This window comes from Pararge aegeria, chromosome 19 (genome assembly GCF_905163445.1).
Source record: "Pararge aegeria chromosome 19, ilParAegt1.1, whole genome shotgun sequence".
NCBI classification, from domain to species: domain Eukaryota; kingdom Metazoa; phylum Arthropoda; class Insecta; order Lepidoptera; family Nymphalidae; genus Pararge; species Pararge aegeria.
The window spans coordinates 9,561,020-9,581,401 of NC_053198.1; the positions used below are offsets into that span (position 1 = coordinate 9,561,020).

The 20,382-nt window shown below is 38.5% G+C and overlaps 1 protein-coding gene across 1 annotated transcript in view; it reads left to right on the forward strand.

The window, feature by feature from the left end:
• Positions 1 to 640: 640 nt before the first annotated feature.
• Positions 641 to 20,382, forward strand: part of LOC120631903 — a 36,820-nt gene continuing 17,078 nt past the window's right edge. Inside the window, exon 1 of the mRNA XM_039901579.1 lies at positions 641 to 765. Coding sequence (XP_039757513.1) covers positions 742 to 765 — 24 coding nt within the window. The 5' untranslated portion in view covers positions 641 to 741. The remainder of the gene's footprint in view (positions 766 to 20,382) is intronic.

A 20,382-nucleotide genomic window follows, 5' to 3' on the forward strand; every position in this document is an offset into this window, starting at 1 on the left:
CTACGAACCGCTACGAAGTTTTGCTACGAACTTCCTGCTACGCCGTTGCGCCCTGCACTCGAAACTTTGTTTGGAAAGCTTTTTTATCAGTCACATTCCGAACCGTTATCAGTGCGGCGAAAACTTCACGTATTTATGTGTGCGTCTTAGTGCACGCGGTTGCTGCGCTGTTTTGTTATCGCATGTGCGAATAAATAACTAAGTTTATCTTTATCAGATATCGCCACTTTGTATTGACATTTTTTATATCTTTATTCGACTAATACGAAACTATTTTATACGAATCAAGGCATTATCTTCTAACTTATAACTGGCACCTGCAAGTATATACATATAGGTATAATTTACAATAGCCTAAGCAACGTCATAAACAACATCAAAGAAAAGGATTTCATGACGAAGTATACTTGCCGACAAAACTAAAAAGTGGTAATCAGTGAGACCTTCGAATACTCAGAAGGTATTTCTAGCAGGTAAAAGGTAGAACCCAGTGCTGGGTACGGACTACGGCACGGCTGTACAGCGGTGGTTTTGTTGTTTGAGTTGCAGGTGGGCCGAGCACCGCCGACGGGGCCCGAACGAGGAAAGTCGTAACCGCCCGCAACCGCTTGCCATCGCCTCAGTCTACGCTCGGCCTCCGCACGCGACGCTAGTGAGTGACGCCGTGCCAGTGACTTTGAGTTTTGACAGTTGTTATCGTGATCGTGCCATGTTTTCGTATCGGAACTATGGTGTATCCCAATGAAAATGTGGAGTGATTTCCAGGTAAGACCACTTTAATTTCTCTCTTTTAAACGTATTTTGTTTATGCGTCAATTTCTTAAATTTTTTATTCAACTACAACTTACGTTTTCATTCTCACTGCGTTGAGTAATATTTTGGTGTATCTGTTATAAAATGGGTAGAATTACATCTAAGACTAAAAACTTCACAGCTTTAACGGGAGTTTTTTGGGAAATTTATGCTGTGTTTGCTAAATGTCTAAAATGTGGCAACTGTCAGTTCTGAACATATAAGCTTGGAAATTTCATATTTCACAATCGTGGCTCATTTCATCAGCCACGTTCGAATTTGTAGCTTTAGTTTAATTTAATTTAATATTCCAAAAAAAAAGTAAAATTATTTCAATTATGTTTGAAAAATAAATTGTTTAGTTATTAACTTACTACCTACCTACATTGTACTACATGCATTCTTAAAGTTAGTTTAATTCATCCCGCGAAACTTTTATTTTCGTAACATCTAGTCATTCAGACCATATTATAGTTTCTACCAGTTTCGTGATATAACTGCTTAGAAACTCGAATTGACGATGCGGGTTGCTTTGTTACATACATAATCTTGAAGAAGTAACTTGGTTGATATTATACATTTAAATAAAGTTTTAAAACTTACTTCCAAAATGAATTCAAGGTTTTTCTAATTTTCAAATATATTAATATAAGTAGCGATAAGAATCGCGAAATGCGAAAAATTTTGTTTTGTTTCGAAGAGCGCGCCTTTTTCGAATCTGACATCTCGGAGCGTTTCCGGCGACCTGTCAAACGTCATGTGATAGATAGAAGGGCGCATTCTGTAGAGTATTAAATCAAATCGCCGTATTCTGATAACTGCGCCGCGCTCGAGGCAAACGAGAACTCGTCACAGAAATACGTGCTCGTTGCCGTCTCGCTCTATCGCATGGGGGCGTCTCGCTCTAGCGACGGGTGTTTTTGTGGCAGAGCGGGTTTTTTGTCGGCGGGCGCGAGGCTGCCGGCGCCGTTCGCTCGCTCGACTCCACATTAATTATCGCCGAGTTGGCTCGCCAGTTGCCAGCGCGAACGCACTTTACTTTCTATAACGCTTTATTACAGACTCTTGCTTATTTTTGGGCAAGTTTTACCGTACCTAGAATACTTGCTTGGTTTTTTTTAACTCTTTCTCCATGGACGATGACTTTTTCTATTTCTCCGTTAGCTTGGTAACATCTCAAGAATTCAATGATGCTAGAGAATACAGAAGAATGCCTTACCTACGCTTGAGGAGTTAGATGTTTTTAATACAAGTTATGAGTCGTTGGGTTTTCCTATGAGCGAGTCGAGGGGCGAATTGCCATAGCAACAGCGTAGGGGCCGCGCCCAGAGCTTACCTTCTACTTGAAGAAGTCTAAATATTCCTATTCTGTTTTCATTTCTAAATATTTAATACTTATCTATTGTAATCATACACTTCAGTATATAATGAGTTATCATTATCAAAGATAGGCAGATAATATTCGGCGTAGCTATCTACTTATTTTATTCGCAAAATCTGTTGTTTTGTTAAGAATCGACATTTAATAGAGTTTTACGATAAAGCAGTTCAACGTCTTGCCTTGAAAACGCGGAATTAAGAATGGTTCTAGGAAAACTTCCATTTATATCTTGCGGTCGTTTTATAAAGCAACCTAACTTACGCAAATCTGAATTTCAAACTTTCTTACCGAGTGCATTAAGTTTTGTTGAGTTTATCCTACTTTTGGAATTAAAAAATCTACTTTGAAGGCTGTTTCCTTGTTCTATTTTTGCATTTTATCTTCTCAACCTTGACATTTAGGCTTCTCAAGGTGCATGATTTGGAGACTGATATACCTACCTTTTATGATAGTATATTTAAAATTATAATCAACTTACTATAAGCGCGAGCAAAACAAAATAATTTAGAAAAAAAAACAAGTTAAGTAAGCACTTTATAAAAACTCAAGTTTCTAAAGTATTAAAAAAAACTATCACTGTTGTTGATCGAAGACCTTCTAATATAATGAAGTGACCGCTTTTCGCGTTCTGCCGTGCCATTACTTTAAAAATAGAGGTTTTATTTGATATTACATGAAAAAGAAGGAGTTGCTTTTTCAAGATGTGATTGGTTTTCACCTTTACCACTTTTCCGATGATGGACATCAATGTCTAGCCCTCGGGTATCTGTTTTTTTTAAAGGTAGCCGTATGGCTGTAATAAAGTTTCCTCCTCCTCCTCTTTGTAACTTGAGGCCTTTCAATGCGATTTCTTAGGAAAAATTATTGCTACTTTAATTTTAGGGGTTTTTTTTTCTTTTCGTTATCGAATCGAGCACGATACGATTGTTAAAAGTCACAAGTAAAACTTTCGCGCAGATAGTGAGCTAACTCAATAATTCGTAACATGTTCAGAACCAGAGAACAACCTTTATGCAGAATACCAGTATGGGAAGTTTAAAACTACCTTATAAAAGGCGCAAAAATCATAAACATCAACAACTGATATGCAAAACATGTTCACGTATGCAATGTAAATAAACCCCTCACCCCTGTTAGTAAAAAGTTGTAGCCTAAAAACTTTTTGGAACAAACTACTTCCATTTAGGCCTAGTGCGTGGGGTGGGGGTGGGTGGGTGCACTCAGGAATGCGACTTGTTGCAGTCACGTGCATCCGCCGTCAGACGTCACACGTAAACGGCTTACATAAAAGCATTTTGCCTATTGCTTTTATAGCGCGTGTGGCGAATAGAATAAAGATCAAAATTCCAAAGATAATTTAAATTTCAAAATTTATTTGGCAGCTGTTATAGGAATGATTGGATTTTGATGAAGAATTGGATATATCAGAATGTTTATTTTGTGGATGTCTGTTGACCAAAAGGCTGACAAGACAAATATATATATATATATATATATCAACAATTATTCCAATATTCTATGTGTTAAAAGTTGAATATTTAACTATTCTAGGGAACCAACTGCTCAAAAGCAATGGAAGGTTCATGTGTTTTTTGTCATTTCTATCAATCATTCTTGCAATGGAAGAAGGTCCCATAAAGACAATGAGAGTAACTTAATTGTATTCTGCATTAGTAAGAGCCATTTGCTTCTTCTTCTTCATTCTTCTTCTTTTTGTTGTGCTTTGCACGTTATAAACGACTCATACAGACTTCAGTCAACCGAGCAGCCCATCTTGATTGCCTCTTGGCGGTAGTTCTGCAGTTATACCAAACGATTATCAAAAAACCAATGCGATGCTATTCGTATCCATTGTATATTCTTTTGCCTCTAAGAAAATTGAATAAATGTCAAAGATGCGAAAAAACAAAAAACTTAAAAATTCCAAATTTGCATAAATAATATTAGTGTACAGCAACCTGTCAATGTTAATGTTTCGTATATGTATTGACAGTCTTCGTTTAAAGCACGGAGAGTTGAATTTGCGAGATCGTAATGCGCCTGAGAAATGTAGAAAAATATAATTATGATGCGGCATCCGCGTTACCGGCGGATATAATAACGCACGCGGCATTTCGCGCATCTCGTCAACTCTTTTATTACACATCGCGCCCGTTAACAATCGACCACGTGGGGCAAGTAAACATATAAACAAATGAATGAATTTGCCGTAACGCACCAGACGTCATCGGCGAAGACACGCATAATAATCGCTTATGCAAACGAGCCTTATTATGTAAAACATTATGAATCGTGCCGACATGTTTTGACATAAACATTTACGACCAATTATGAGCCTATTGTGTGACTCAATGAACTTGAAAGACATTACAATAATATAGGGCATCGACACCGGCTTGTGAATGGACATAAAGAAACACCTGTTTAGAAAAAATACTCAGCTTAGCCGTTGTCAGGTGTACCGAATTGAATACGGACGATCATATTTTTATTACCTTTGTATTGAGTTACCGAGTTGAGATTGTTTGTTTCCCTTTTTTGTCGCATTAACGCGTCGTGCCAATTGTGGCATATTACGGGTTAACTCATAGCGCCAGAACTTCTTACATTTTATATTCTTATGTTTTACTTGTCTTTTCTGTATGACCCGTGCAAAAAACATTTTGACAAAACCCTTTCTATGCAAGCCACGATGCGAATAAATTTATTTTTCGCAATCGTGGCATTTTAGTTATTTTATGCTATATATACTATATTTCTACTCAACGTCCGAAAGTTTGGTCAAGAAGGAGACAGCAACCCATAACATATCTATGTTTATTGTTTACGCAATCTTTTGTCTTGATGTTTTTTGTACAAATGTAAAGAAATGTTGTGTAATTTATTAAGAATATATTCTATCTGATTTAGTATTTATGTGCGTTTAGAAATAGAAGCATGTGCCCGCAAAAAGGTGGGAGCCAGCAAGCGAGACTGGCAAGGTAGATATGTGAAACATTGCGAATTCTCAGCAATAAGTAAGACAAGCGACGAATGTCGAGCATCAAACGTACAGAACAAGTACGCCGTCATTATCTCGAGACATGAATGAAACGAAACGTAAATTGAAATGTATCGCGTGCTATAATCCGCGCATTAATCTCACTCAAATGCCGATCGTTGCGTAACATTGAACACAAACGGCTCAAGTTCATTGATCCACTTAATGTCCGCTAAATGTGTCGTTGTTGTCGAATGTCAAAACAATGTTACATAATTAACGCGTTTACATGCCATCTGTGCACGTGCCGCGCCTGCCCACTTCCGAGTTTCGAACGCCGACAGAGCACCGAGGCGCCTAACTGATCACCCGTGATAGGTACGTCACCATGTTTATTTATGAGCTTATGATTATAAAGTGACGTTTTAGCCCATTCCGATATCGTTGACCGGTCGCCGTATAATAATAACGTTCATTCATAAGTGATTTATAGTAACTACCTACCTACCAAATAGATTTGTAGTGGCATTAATAAAGCCATTATCGCATAATTATACCTATACAACATTTTACGCTGCTTGCCGTCTCACCACACGTCTGTAGTAAAACACTAATCAGCCTTGTTTTGTTTACATGTTTCGCATCTAATTTACTTTTGAATTATTAACATTTTTTCACTGCATTGAATTAATTTATTATATGTTAGTATCTACTAACATTCCTTGCTTTGATCTATATATCTTGGTAGGTAAATTATCTAATACGTCCTTCCTTAGGTTAATCTTCAAGCAGTGCAACTTTTTCATGCAATTTGAAATGTAACGCCAAAATCAAACTTTCTATTTGCCATCTAATAAGAGTCCTTAAAAGCAAACCTGAGAAGAAACCTTCTAGATCAGTGCATTCTCTTTTCATTGGTTACAACAAAAAAATACCATATAAACCACATTACAGAACTCAAAACCTACTAATATTATAAATGTGAAAGTGTGGATGTTTGTTACTTAATCACTGAAAAACGGCTGAACTGTTTTGGATGAAATTTGGCATGCATGTAGCCTTTGACATGGAAAAGAACGTAGACTACCTTTTATCCCGATTCCTTAAGTACCTCGTTCTCGAGGGAAAATTGAAAATTATTTACGACCTAAACCGCGGGCAGACAGCTTTGAAATTTTGTATGCATGTCACCTATGCTATGGAAAAGTACATGTACTTTCTATACCAATTGTTAACGAGCTAAGTTTTAGACCTTTTTCTGAAGTCAAAGCAGACGAAGTAGCGGGCAGAAGCTAGTTATACTTATATGAAATTATTCTACTTTTTCTACTTATATTGGGAATTAAGTAAGAGATACTGTTAACGAAGTTCATCGTTTCATAATAAGAAGAAACTTAGTTGACAATTTTAACAGTCAGAACAGCTAAATTATCTTACTACAGAATCGCAAGAATTTTCGAGTTCGTTGATCGCAGGGAATAAGTTTTAAGATTTATTATAGTTGTTAAACTTTCACCCCGGGCGTGAACTTGACCGTCAAAACGAGAAAAAATGCCCATAAAAAACATCAGTCTTGTGCGTTGATGTGAATTTACATAAATTATTGGCGGCGGCGCGTCTGGGGGCGCCCGTGTTTACCCAATGCACTGTTTACATAGGCATACCGATCCAGAGTTCAACGACTCGTATATGGTTTTAATGCTTTACGGCCGTGAAATTGGGTCGCCTTATTCCGGACACATGCGAATTAAAGGCCACTTGCGAAATGCGAATGTCAGGTGCGCGATTTAAGGGATTCTATCGCACGGCGCACCGGCAAGTCGGCGAGCTGCGGAACATACGTGTTATCTAGTCGAATAACTTACTATTAACTACAAGTTTGAGGAGAAGAAGGGGTGAAGGGAGTGCGTCTTCACTCATTGACGGTTGAAGCGGCCCGCGACACTTTCACTGCTCCGTTATTGCACTACGCGCCTACTGCACCGTTCCCCTTCGGCCCCGGCCTCCCCAATGCATTCACCCCTCGCCTCCCTATCCCTGCGTAGGGCTACCCAAATATAAGGGTGCCATTGAAATCCAAGAATAGAATCTATCTTTGAATAACGTTAATCATTTAACTTTTTTACGAAAGCTCGTCAAGATATCATTGTGCGAATCCTATGCTCGACTAAAAGGCCTGGGAAAATGTTATTTTACTATTTTTCTGGTTGTTTTCTTTAACTGTTCCATAAATATCAGCCGTTGGAACGCAACAACGAGTGGGCGCTGTTGACAGCTAACGGATTAGAATGCTTAAAAAAGTAACATTGTTAAAGATTTCTCGGGAAGGTCGGCGACCTCTGTCGCTATGTTAGCCGTGCAAGGAGACAATGCTCGGTATGCTAATAGTAAAATGATTGCATCAGAGCGATCAGTCTATCAACGACCGTATCTCGAGTCTAGACGAGGAGTGAGGCGACTGGCGAGTGGCGAGGGCGAAGTGGGACAATGTCATTGCTGAGGGCTCGCCATTATTTGCGTAGCCGTGTGTCAACGCGTCCCCGAGTGACAAGTGGTCGCGGGTCGTGACGGAAGTTTGTAAACACCGCCGGCCTTGCTCCCACCGATTACCAACCACCGCACAGTTAGTCACGCACGAAATAACCCGATATCGCATCTCTCAGTGAGTCGATCACTATCTTTTCAATCAATAATGCAAATCAATACCGAGTCATTCATTAAACGCATTACGTAAACCGAGTGACGTGGTTAATCTTACTGTAATTTGCCTTTGCTACACTGGTGTGGTTGTCAGCATGACGAGGCCCTGGATTCGATTACCGCGCCGGTTTAAAACATTTACTGTTTTTCTGACAAGCAGTTCTCAGTAACAGACGCTAAGAAATAGCTGCCGACCATCCCCTTGTCACAAAGCTGTTTACGATAATGTTATAGTAATCACTGATAACACGCCAACCTGCAACGCAGCAGCTTGAGTTCCAGGTCTGAAACTCGTCTTGTCTACTATAATACTCGTATAATATCCCTATCTATGAACTTCTGTGAGGTTAATAGGATGAGGACGATGATGCCAAAATCTAAGTCAATCCATTGGCCGCGTGAATGAAGTAACAACTTACTCACACACTCGCATTTATAATATTAAATGGGATAGTCGTGATCCGTAGCGGGTGGGTGTAAGCTGCGAAGGAAAGCCGGGGCGTTCGGAACGGGCGCGCGGGTCCGACTATCGCTGATTGATGGGCGATAGATAGCTCGACATTGAACCCGTTGCACGGCTACTGTAAATATATCTAGTGCGGACTTCCGCTATGACGTAGTACCCGTGACGCGCTGTGACGTAGCACCGCACACTTTTTTGTTTACACTATAAAGCATATTTATTTACATTGTTATTGCATAGCTAGGTCGTCGCCTTATCTTTTATTGCTTTTGGCTTTTCACGTGTGCACTGCCTTTCCGTTCTGTTTCCGATGATTATGTGTTATGGGTACAGTGATTTTGTTTTATCGTTTGTTTATGTAATAACACTTGAGATTATTTGTTATGAATACGTTAACTGTATTTTGAATGGCATAACTTTATCATTAGTAGTTAACGACCGGCTGTCATGAATGGACGTTTGCTAATTTTGTCTGGTATTAAATGTTTACTGTCTTTATAATTTTATTATAAAGTAACGCTAATGTAGGTAGGTAAAATAACATGGTTGGAAAAATTTAATATAGTAACGTAATAACAGTTTATTGCACCACAATTTTTTTGAAAAGAATGAAAACCATTTTAAAATGGCTAGGTAGTTACCTACTTACTTCAATTTTTTCTACCATATTTTACAATAAAAATCAAGCTGTATTTGCTATACTCCGCGAAAAGAAGCTATTCGCGGAGTATAGCACATTAAGCTAGTTTTTCATTGTAGGTATACAATGGAATGCCGCAAGGAAACATAATTAGTATTCCACCTCAAAGCTATCCAAAGTTTTCTAATTCTTTTCACAGCTTATAAGGAAAGTATATATTAAAATTGGTCATCTAGTAAGTAACATATGCGTGATCATCGACGTAACTACCAGGATCGTACAGAATAACATGAAATATTATATTTTAAAAATTAAATGTGCTTGGTGCTAAATCCTGAACGAATTGCGAACCTCCTATTAAATAAATAAATAAATAATAATAATAAATAAACTAACTACGACAATACACACAACGCCATCTAAACCCAAAGTAAGCGTAGCTTGTGTTATTGGTACTAAGATGACTGATGAATAATTATATAAATAATAATATACGTAAATACTTATAATATACTCGTATAGTTAAACATCCAGACAAACATTGTCCAGTTGTGGGGATCGAACCCACGGCCTTGGCTTAAAAAGCAGGGTCGCTGCCCACTGCGCCAATCGGCCGTCAAATTATTTTAGATCGAAGTCGCTTAGAAATTAGTCGCCTTTGGCCTGCTATAGGATTGTTGTTAGTAATTCGACTAGAAGGCTCTCGGGACTAATCTTCTAAGTGCGCAGCCTTCAGAAGAGGGTACAGAGCCCCCTACGGCGGGTGGGTGTTCATTAAAAATTCATTCTTATTTCGGAGCGCTGCTGTAATCAGCCGCAAAGGGGGAGACGCACGCTTCAGCTTCTCTCATTATTTAGTATCGTATCCATTAGTATTGTTAATGCGTAATGCCCGAATGTAGCGTTCATAGCCCAGTGGGTAGCTCGACTTTACTGTCGGGGGCAGAGTTCGAATCACAGCCTCTAACTTTCAAAGTTATGTGCTTCAAAGGTGTAGGAAAAGATCGTGAAGAAACCTGCATGCCTGAGAGTTCTCCATCATATTCTCAAAGGTGTGTGGAGTCCACCAATCCGCACTGGGCAAGCGTGGCGTACTACGGCCTTAACGCCTCCTCATTGTGGGAGAAGACCCGTGCCCTGTAGTGAGCCGGTAATGGGTTGATATGATTATGATAATGAATGTCCGAATTGTCTGCAATCCTCGTTGGTCTTGTGATTAGCGTAGATGACTAGGCGACAGGTCCTGGGTTCTCCAATCAGGTATTTCTTAGTAGATACAAGTCTGGAGTTATTTGATTAGTGCAGTTCAATTAACCCCCGTGCCTAGGAATGCTCGATTTGCAAAGTTAGTAGTAATTGTAGTTGATGCCCGCCAACCCACATCTAGCAAGTGCGGTGTGCGTAAGTTGCATTCGGGGAGGATATGAACTCTAACACCTTTGTCTTATGGTAGGAGTCATGAGCCCAACCGTGGGACGCGTAGAACTTGAGGATGATGAAGATGATAAATGTCTGAATTAAAGAGACATAAAATACTGTGTATTTTAGCGGTGTTAGTTTATGTAAGTTACGACTTATTAAACTAGTAATTTAGAGTTTGAAATGTTTTTAGCTATTTATCAGACACCATCGTCCTGAGGATTTCAGTCGATATCTCCCCTAAGTTTGCATTTCTAGTTCCCAGTCATAAATTATTATGAATAAAGAGTATTACAAATAATGTACTAGCGGAACCGGCAGAAGTCGTCTTGCCCGTTAAAGCAGCACCATCTACCGGGTCCGGTCCAATTTTATTTTCAATTCATCTAGGAATCTATAGAAATACACACATAAAATTTCATCCAAATCGACCCGGTCGTGTAAGGAACTTGGTGAAAAACGTAACGTGTTTAAGTATATTGCTGACATTTTAAATATTTTTCTTACCGCTTAAACCTTCCCTGGCCTTCCACGAATATGTCAAGACCTAAATAAGCCAAATCGGTACAGCCTTTCTCGAGTTTTGATGAGACTAAGGAACAGCATTTTTATATACCTATATATATATATAGATAGATAGATTTGAATACGTATAATTTGAAAAAAGATTTTTTTTATTGACATTTCTACAGCCAGTTTGGTAACTCAAACTCAAATATTTTAACAGTTGTCATTCTAGTAGTCAGGCGAGACAGAATAGGTGACTTAGTCAGCCACCTGACTTCGGTAATGATAAAACAGATTGTTCTTTAAATACGTTTTTATAATTGGATAATTACGGTAATGTAGTGCATGGGTGTGTGGGTTCGACACATTTCTATGGGGAGGCAACCCTCTTCCCATCCTACGAGAGATTCTACCATTAGTTCTAGCTCGAATTAAACTCGAAGTTGTGTTTTTGTACCGTGAAGAATTGTCTGTCCCACACAATCATTATAATTATATAAAAAGTACCTATAAAGTACCTAAAACGTTTGAAATAACGCTGCCTATAAGTGATTTTGAGGAGAGTGTTACCTAGAATTTTGACGCTTTAAGAGCACAAAATGCTACCTAAACTTCTTTGTACAAAAATTGCCTGATTGTAGTTTATTTAACTATTAGTTTGGCGGCTTCTTCTGTCAAATTAGCAAAACTCTAGCACCTCTAGTGAAAATTTAATCCTTCTAGAATATTATTTTTAAACTGCCTTGTCGGCCAGACTGTTACAATTAGAGTTTTATAAAGTTGATATTTTTAGTGCGATAAAATTAGCACGGCAACAATAAATTCCTTATGTATGACTCTTTCTCTCCATCGCATTTGTCTATACGGGTTTAATAAAGCTAGCAACGTATTTTGATTCACTTATTCGATCTGTACAGCCTGAATTTTATAAGTTTTTGTAGTGTTTTTTTTAGTAAAAAAATGTTTTTGTAAAGCTTATTTTTATCCATCAGTTAGTTAATCATTTCGTCTTAAATTTAAAACACATAGAGATAATCACTCCCACAGTAACACAGAAATCTCGTGAATTCTTTTTTCGATTCAAAATCGAGTTCTATATTTTGTGTGCTCATGGTAGGGGGAACGGGGAGTCGTCGGCGTCAGGTCGCCCCCGCATGCCATCCCGTCTCCCCCCTTCTAATCTTTTTTAGTCCTCCCATCGAGCCCGTGACGTCATTGCTCACAGAATTTGCAATGAAAAAATGATTAAGCATTTCTCTTAGCGATATGTTATGTCTATACATTGCAAAGTAAATTGGCAAAGGTTAGGGAACTGAATAACTTCTTACTGAGTTATTAATAGCACTGTTCTGTTGCGCAATACTTTGTACTTTGTTTCATATTATGATTGTGATAAACAAATCTGATTGGAGGCTTTGGTCGCAAATAACTTAGTAACAACTTTTTTCAAGTCAAACGGTATTCTGGGAGCTGGAGTTAAAAACTGTTTTGTTTCTGGAAAACTGAAGTCATTTTACTTTTAACACCTTAGATACCGAGGTTTTTGTGACAGAGCTCGTTCCACCATCATGCTTATTACTGCTGCGAAGCAGCATTGTTGCAATGCTGTATTCAGGTCTTAAAGGCGTGGTTCCGGTTTTATAACAGGCATATGGGGCTTGACAGTTGACACCTACGCCTCATGGGCAGAAGACAAAAATTATATCCCCCGATTATATCCCCTGTCTATACATAATTCACATGTCATCCTGCTAAAGCACGGGAACATGGAATCGGAGATTTTTAACCCCGTTTAATATCTATATATATAAAAGAAAGTTGTGTTAGTTACACCATTTATAACTCAAGATCGGCTGGACCAATTTTATTTATATGTGATTTTTTGGATTTCTCTTAGACCGGAATAGGATAATAAGTATTTAAATGTAACATTCATCAAAAACATTAGATGGGGCATTTTCTTGGTCCGTCAATAACCTATAAAATACACCGTAATAAACTATAAAAAACATATGATATGATAAATTGGCTGACAATGATTATGGTACATTAATTGTTTGAGAATGATGGAAGATACATTAATATAGTATTTTCAATAACGGCACCGTAAAACAGGTTCGATTCCACGTGACAGGGGTGAGATGCACGCTGATTTGATATCTGGGTGCACGCATCACATCAGCTGATCGGTCGTTTTCCTTTTCATCTCGCACATCGCGTAATTAATTGAACGCCACGGGCGGTGCGCGGGCCGGCGATCGACTTTCATACTTACTACACCACCGTTATAGACGAAGAGGCCACTGTGACATTTTCCATCCAGTGGATACATAAAAAAATCGTTTCCAGCGCATCAAACATCATTCAATTTATACACACAATAAGTACTCTGTTGATGTATGTAGGTGTGGATCGTACAGTCTAAATTGCCTGACAATAAAAAAAATAACGTGCGTTTCTACACATGTCTCGAAACATGATTAAATCCAAATAGTAATCATTTGCTTATCCAAAATCAAACTGTCCAATGCTTTATGTTTCTAACATTTGTTTGTCGTTGGTTGAGTAACAGATGCCCTCATAAATTAAATAACATCTTCATAAATTTTCACATAATATTTATATGTGATAAAGGCAAAATTCAATATTTCTTTCACCTTATGTACCTATCGATAAGATTTTAGCCTACCTAACCTACAAGTATTTTTGTAAACATAATTCATACCATCTTAGATAGACGTTATACAAAAATAAAGATAATCTAATAACGCTGGTTCCGACTGAACAGAATAATTCATACACTTTATTTCAAAGGATAGGTCGTCTCTTATACTACAACCATCAAGTGCACCAAAGCCATTAACCTTCATTCTGATAACTGAATGAATCTACGTCCCATCTTTAGTTTAATCTACACCCGCCTGCGAGTAGACGTCGCGTTCATTTCGCTTTTCCCTGTCAAATTTTTTTTGCAACGCGATTCAATGAAAATATTTTTTTTATTCCGTCGCATTGAGTTTATATAGTTATGTCATAGACAATGGGCTGTGTCTTAACCAATTGCAAATGGCTGACGTCTGATACAGTTTTTTAACGTGAAAACCGGTGATAGCCCAGTGGTTGGGGCTCCGGCTATCTTCCGGGGGACCGAGTTAGATCCCCGACACGCACCGTGAGCTTTACGGTGCTATGTGCGTTTTTAATTTGAGCAATTATAATTTCGCTTGCTTTAACGGTGAAGGAAAACAGAGTGAGAAACCTGCATGTCTGAGAGTTCTCCAAGACGTGAGAAGTCTACGGCCTATACCCTTTCCCTCTCATTCTGAGTGGAGATCGGTGCTCTGTAGCAGACCTGAATGGGATGATAAAGGCTCTGAGTTACCATTATTTTTAGTTGTGCACTCTTGGCAGAAGGGAATAGATGTAAAGTGTCAGACGTCGCTTATCCTTTCTACTTATAATAATATCATAGGCCTTCATGCGTAGCTTAGCTGAGCGCTTTTATTTGTTGGTCAAACGCATCTCTCACATTAGTTATAAAGGTAATCATAAATACAGTGATCTATATGCAGGTCATAAATGTAGCATAACGTGTAAACATATTTGCAAAGCAGTAACATAGTATGCTATAAGAAATTACACAAACAGTAGGTACACTTGTGAGTTTAACATGATCCATTTTTCACTGCGTCATCACATTATCAAGTGAAACTGTCGCGAAACCGGTCATTGATGACAAAATAAGCTCGTCGTCAAAACAGGATTAAAAGGGATTAACAGGTGTATTATTTATACCGTTGGCGAAGTATTTGTGTTGACTTTGAAAGGGCGTAAGGAGCAACCCGCATTCAATCACAAGCCCGTATGAAGCCAATTAGTTGAGCCGGGGAACGCCTATAATCCTCTGGAACATTTACTTTCATATCCATTTATTGATGGACTAGTAAGCGATGATAGCCCAGTGGCTATGGCTTCGGCATCTCGTTCGGGGTGACCGAGTTCGATCCCCCCCGGCACGTACCTCTAACTTTTCGGAGTTATGTGCGTTTTTAATTAAGTTAGTTAAATATCTTTGACGGTAAAGGAAAATCGGGCAATCTGCATACCTTGTCATGTTCTCTATAATGTTATCAAAAAATATCAATCAGCACTTGGACAGCATGGCGGACTGCGGCCTAAACTCTTCTCATTATGAGAGGAGACCGACGTGACCGAGGAGGCCGTCGGCCGTTAATGGACTGATGATAAAGATGGATTCGTAATATATGACTCGGGAAAAACGGAAAAATTAGGGCTGATAATAAAAGCTCATAGTTACATAGCACCTACTATGGAGATGGCTTTATTACTCTTGAGTTATACTGAGGATTAGAAGGATTTAGAATAGCAAACTGCCCAGAGTTTTTAGCTGTTATAATGATCAGGGCGCGATAGGGTTCAAGATTCTGAAACGCAATCGCACTACATTGATTCTGGAGTCTTACAAGTAGCACAAAGCCATGGTATGTGGATATCTATGCAAGAGATCTAGGATCAACATTGGTAATCCAAAAGCTGTCACGTGTTTAAATATTTACTAAAACTTTTATATATATATCTCTTTTTTTGTTGGTCTATCTAGGCACAATAGAACAATAGCTATAGCTTATTGCTAGTGTGGTTAAACATTGAGTCTACATAGGTACTGATGTTAAAGCAGTGCCGTAAGAAAAAAAAAACTATGGAATCTTTCTTTGAAGCTTGTCGGATAAAGAACATCAAGTGTTCTTTATCCAACAAAGAGAAAATAATAAAGCTAGATTACGTTTTCCTATGATATTATATTTTAGATTACGTGTACCTACGTGCTATTTTTAACGGAAATTTAAAATTTTATTTTTACATGACTGTTATTCACATTTGACTTGATTTTATTCACATTGACATTTCCCGAATCTTTGTCCGTTTTAGAAATAAACGCCCTTTTTTCAGCTGATAAATTTGAACAGGCTATTTGACCAGTCCAAAGTCTATTCCAACATTAATACAGCCGGTCTGAAGCTGAATAGATCCGATCGAAACTCCCGTTTTTACAAAACAGATATTGCAATGTAGATGATGAATCACGTAGGTAGAAAACAGAAAGAAAATTGTGTTTCCAAGTATGTATTACTATATTTTATTATGGCTATTTATTAAGAGCCAAGACAAACTTGCACAAAGTATTTTTCTGTTGGGCAAGCGAACGTGTCGAGAGAGGCCGCGTGTTGAGCCGGTCGGTCGTATTTCTCATGCGCAGTGTCGCAACGAGCGGCTGAAGCAAGAGCATCGGAGAGCGGCGCCCGCGCAGCTGTCACGTCGCCTGCAACTAGTGATGGACTTTATACTAGAATATCAATGAATTCGATTCAATTTAAACGTGAGTCGAATCTATTCCACTGAAATTCTTAGTCGAGGTCCAATTGTACCTATTACATTAACATTATAACTTGAAAGCTCTTTAAGTTAATTCCATTCATTCTTTCTCAATAATACTAGTCCAACTGTTATCACTAATCTTAAAACCAAAAGATTTGAGATTGAGGTAGAAGTAGTAGTGGCCGTAGAAGAGTTTAAATTCGATATCGAATTCCTTAAGACACTACCTTATTGATAGAAAGAATGATTAAAGAAATACTTTAAAAAAATATTTTCAAGATACGTTATAAATAATGTTATATTAGTTTTGTAGGCCACTCGAGGTCTTTTGCAAACAAGGTTAGGTTGCGCCAACGCTGGTTTTCGTATGAACTTACGTAATATGATGAATAAAACAAAAATACTAGGATAACAGATACATATTTAGAAGAGTAGTAGTGCAAGTCGAGTCCAAAGTCACTTTTAGCTCATCACTTGGCAGCCCCAGCGACCAGCGTACAGCACGCATGTGGTGCGCGTGTGTGGGTGACGTCAACGCGCCACTTTCACCGCACTTTCGTCGCTGGCGCGCTAAAAAACGGGGCGCGATTAGACGTTGCTATTAGTACATGCGATGCGACTTGCGTTCTGTCGCGCGAAACGATACGGAATTGTTTTCTAACCGCTGTACGCAGCCACGAGAGTTGATACTAGCTCGCATCACCCCGCGCACTATCTTATAGATTCCTAGTCCCTGCGCAGAAATCGAGTTCCTACTTCTTCAACTTTTATGACCTGCCCTGGCGGCTGTTGAAATATAGAGTAACATATCCTATGATAGGCGTTTATTAATCGTTCAAACATAATTGTTTCCACTATTGTGAGGTCATGGTCATGCATTCGTAAACTGAAAACTAACGCTATTAGGGTTCCAAAAGTGCCATGTGCCTGCCAGTATTTTTATCTTTTTTAAAATTAAGTTAAAGCAACTTAGGTATACCAATTATTTTATTCATACCCAAGCTTGATAACGTTTTATTATTAAACTCTTTATTTGTATACCACAACATTAACATATTTAAAATATAACAAAAACAGAAACATCGAAAGAAGTAGTAATACAAAAGGCGGCCTTATCGCTTAATAGCGATCTCTGCCAGGCAACCTTAGAATTAGGAAAAAAAAGAAGAGGAGAATAGACTGCTGGTGGTACAAATATTAAAACGTTTACGTTAACGTTGATTATAAATCCTTTAGTTTTGACAGGAAATATTTTAATTTGGGGTTGAAATCATTTTTCTTACGGGTTGTGTTATTAATCAGGCTTAAAACTGGTTTTAGAAAAGGCCCCTCGAGATTCTAACACCAAGCATTCTAGCAATTCAAAATCCTTATTTTTTATACTCATTAACATCAACTGAGGATATCTTAATCATAGGTTTTTTTTGAAGGAATTTGATTACGCAACTCTTTGACCAGCGACTTCTGTAAATCTACGTGATGTAGTCTATCCACCTACTGAAGGGTCCACCATCGCTTCAGCACAAAATACCCCAACTGACATCACTCGCCCGGGCTATGTCCCATCTATTGCCACTTCACTGAACACTCGAGCATGTCTCCTTCCATCGCCCGCGGTGACTCTTTGCTCTCTTATCAGGCCCATTACAGGCAGCACGCATAGTACGCATAACTTTTTTCTTTACCATATAAAAAAAGATATATTTTTTTTAAACAAAGGTTATATTTTTAATGATCCAAACAGTAGAAGTAGTACAAGATTTGCTCGCCCGCAATCGAGAAGTCGTTTTTGCATATCAAACTGTGTATCGTTGAAGTGAAACAGACCTAATCTCACACGTTTTAGAGTACGGAATTCTGTTCTTCAGATTTTTGCTTTACATACTTTTTGTCAAAATCCCGAGCTAAACAATTGTAGGCAAATTTGAGCTTTATTGCAATTTAAATAAAATCCATTTTACTTCGATGTATAAGTGCTTACACACTCGAAAACGACTCCTCGATTACGAGCTAGCAAATATTGTGCTAAGGCTACAGAACACGATACGAATGCCGATTCCACGAGACGTTGCTAACACAGTCTACAAATACCTACGCCCCGTCAATTACAGGTTTCGGTCGCCGGCACCTGTCTGCACTTTATATATTTATATACCTATAATCTATATAACTAATTTTAAATCGCTGACGATCGCAAGGATTCGCGCTTCGTTCCCAACGGAACAAGTAAAATCCATTTGTTGCTATCGCGCCTGTCTAATTAAGCTCTGTCATAGACTCTTCGAAGGCTCTATTACTGGCTCCAAACTTAGAGCGGACTATCACATTTGGTAACTGAATTTCAGTTGATGGAGAATGGATTTTATGCTCGCAGTAATAAGGTCGATATTGAGGGTGGAGTTTAATTTCGCTCAGTGTGACAATTACGACGATGCGGCCCGCCCTCGCGCCGCAATCGATAGGCCTAGCGCGGGGCGGGGGCGGGCGGGGGAGGACTGGATCAGGGGGGGAGGTATGGTCATTACTTATGCAAAACAGCGGCAGCGGCACTCGCGACCACACGTCCGCAGCAACCGCTTCATACCATTGATTTGGACTGATGATGCAAGCTATCAATTATTGAACTTGCGCTGTTTATGAACAGGTCCGCATCTTTATGTGACCTCCGGGGTCTGCGTAGTCCTAAAAATTAACACACCTTGATCATTTAATCTAGTTCCCCTCACTTTTATATCGTCCATCTACGAGGCATTTTAGAAGGCAAAATTAGTTAGTTGATATTCTATAGATACATCCAAAGCAATTTGCTTCTTAGTTTCTTTCTAATGCGCACCGCAAAGCTTTGAAATTTAATCCTGCTGCTTTCCCCAGCATATAGATTATAGACTCTCAAATCAAGGGTGGATGAAAATGTTTTGGACAAACGCGCTCCTTCTTAGGCTGCATCACCACATAAAATTAAATAAAGTATTCCAAAAACATAACTTGTGGACACAATTCACGTCGAATCGCTAGGATAATAAAGGTCATATTATTATTTAGTCAGCTTTAACGACAATGTTACATCAGTATCCGAGTTGAAAGTTAACCTACCCAAAATGGTACCTAAAAATATATTTTATTAATAGGTGAAAACGCGTTACTTGTTGCTCTTGCGCCTCTGTAAACGGGTCCTGCGGATGTTTACGATCGGCTCAGATGAACATATAGGATAACGAGAAAAGGTGTCCTTAAACTTTGGCAGTTCTAAAATGTTGGCATTAAAGAAAACCACCCTCTGCTGGACTTTAACTTGCTCTAACTCCACCAACCCTATGTTGTTTTGTTGCATTACATATGTACCTAAATATGTAATGCAAAAAAGGCCATCACGTTCTTAATATGACTTTCTAAATAAGCATTGAAAAAAAGCACATTAAAGCCCTAAAGATGTTTTTTTTTAAATTTTATTGAAGCGCAAAGAATATTCTGATTCGCCTAGATACTAACCAACTAACACTTTCCAAAATTCCCAACCGTTTTATTTGCATAGATTGGTCAAGAACCATTTCCAAATAGATTAGAAAACAAATAACACTTTACAACATTCCGAACCGAAATTCGAACCCTTCACATCGGTTGAGCACTCTAACCACATAACCACTGGGCTGTCAAACTTATTCCTATCTCTCCATTTGAATGTAGCAGGGGACGCTACAAAGGGACTTTGCAGGGCCCCTAATCTGCGAGTTAGCAATGGGTTAAGGGAGCTCATTTCTAAATTCGGGGTTTGGTCTTTGTGCGCTCCCTCGGGCTCGGGCCCCTTGCAGCGGGAACCTTTATAACCTTTATTGCTTATTTCGAGTAACGGTCTAACGGGATATAAAAACTTTGCATCTTGAAATTGCTTACAGACTACATCATCATCATCATCAATATTATGTCTCAGAGGGCTGCATCACTCGAAGGAGAAAGAGTTTTTGACTATAGATTGCACAAAACATATAATAAGAATTACTTAAAACCTATTTCTTTAAACAGGTAAATAGGTAAAACGGAATAGTTTGGTACCGTTTTTTCTCTTTTTAAAATTTAGAATTTACAAAAACACAATACATATTTTA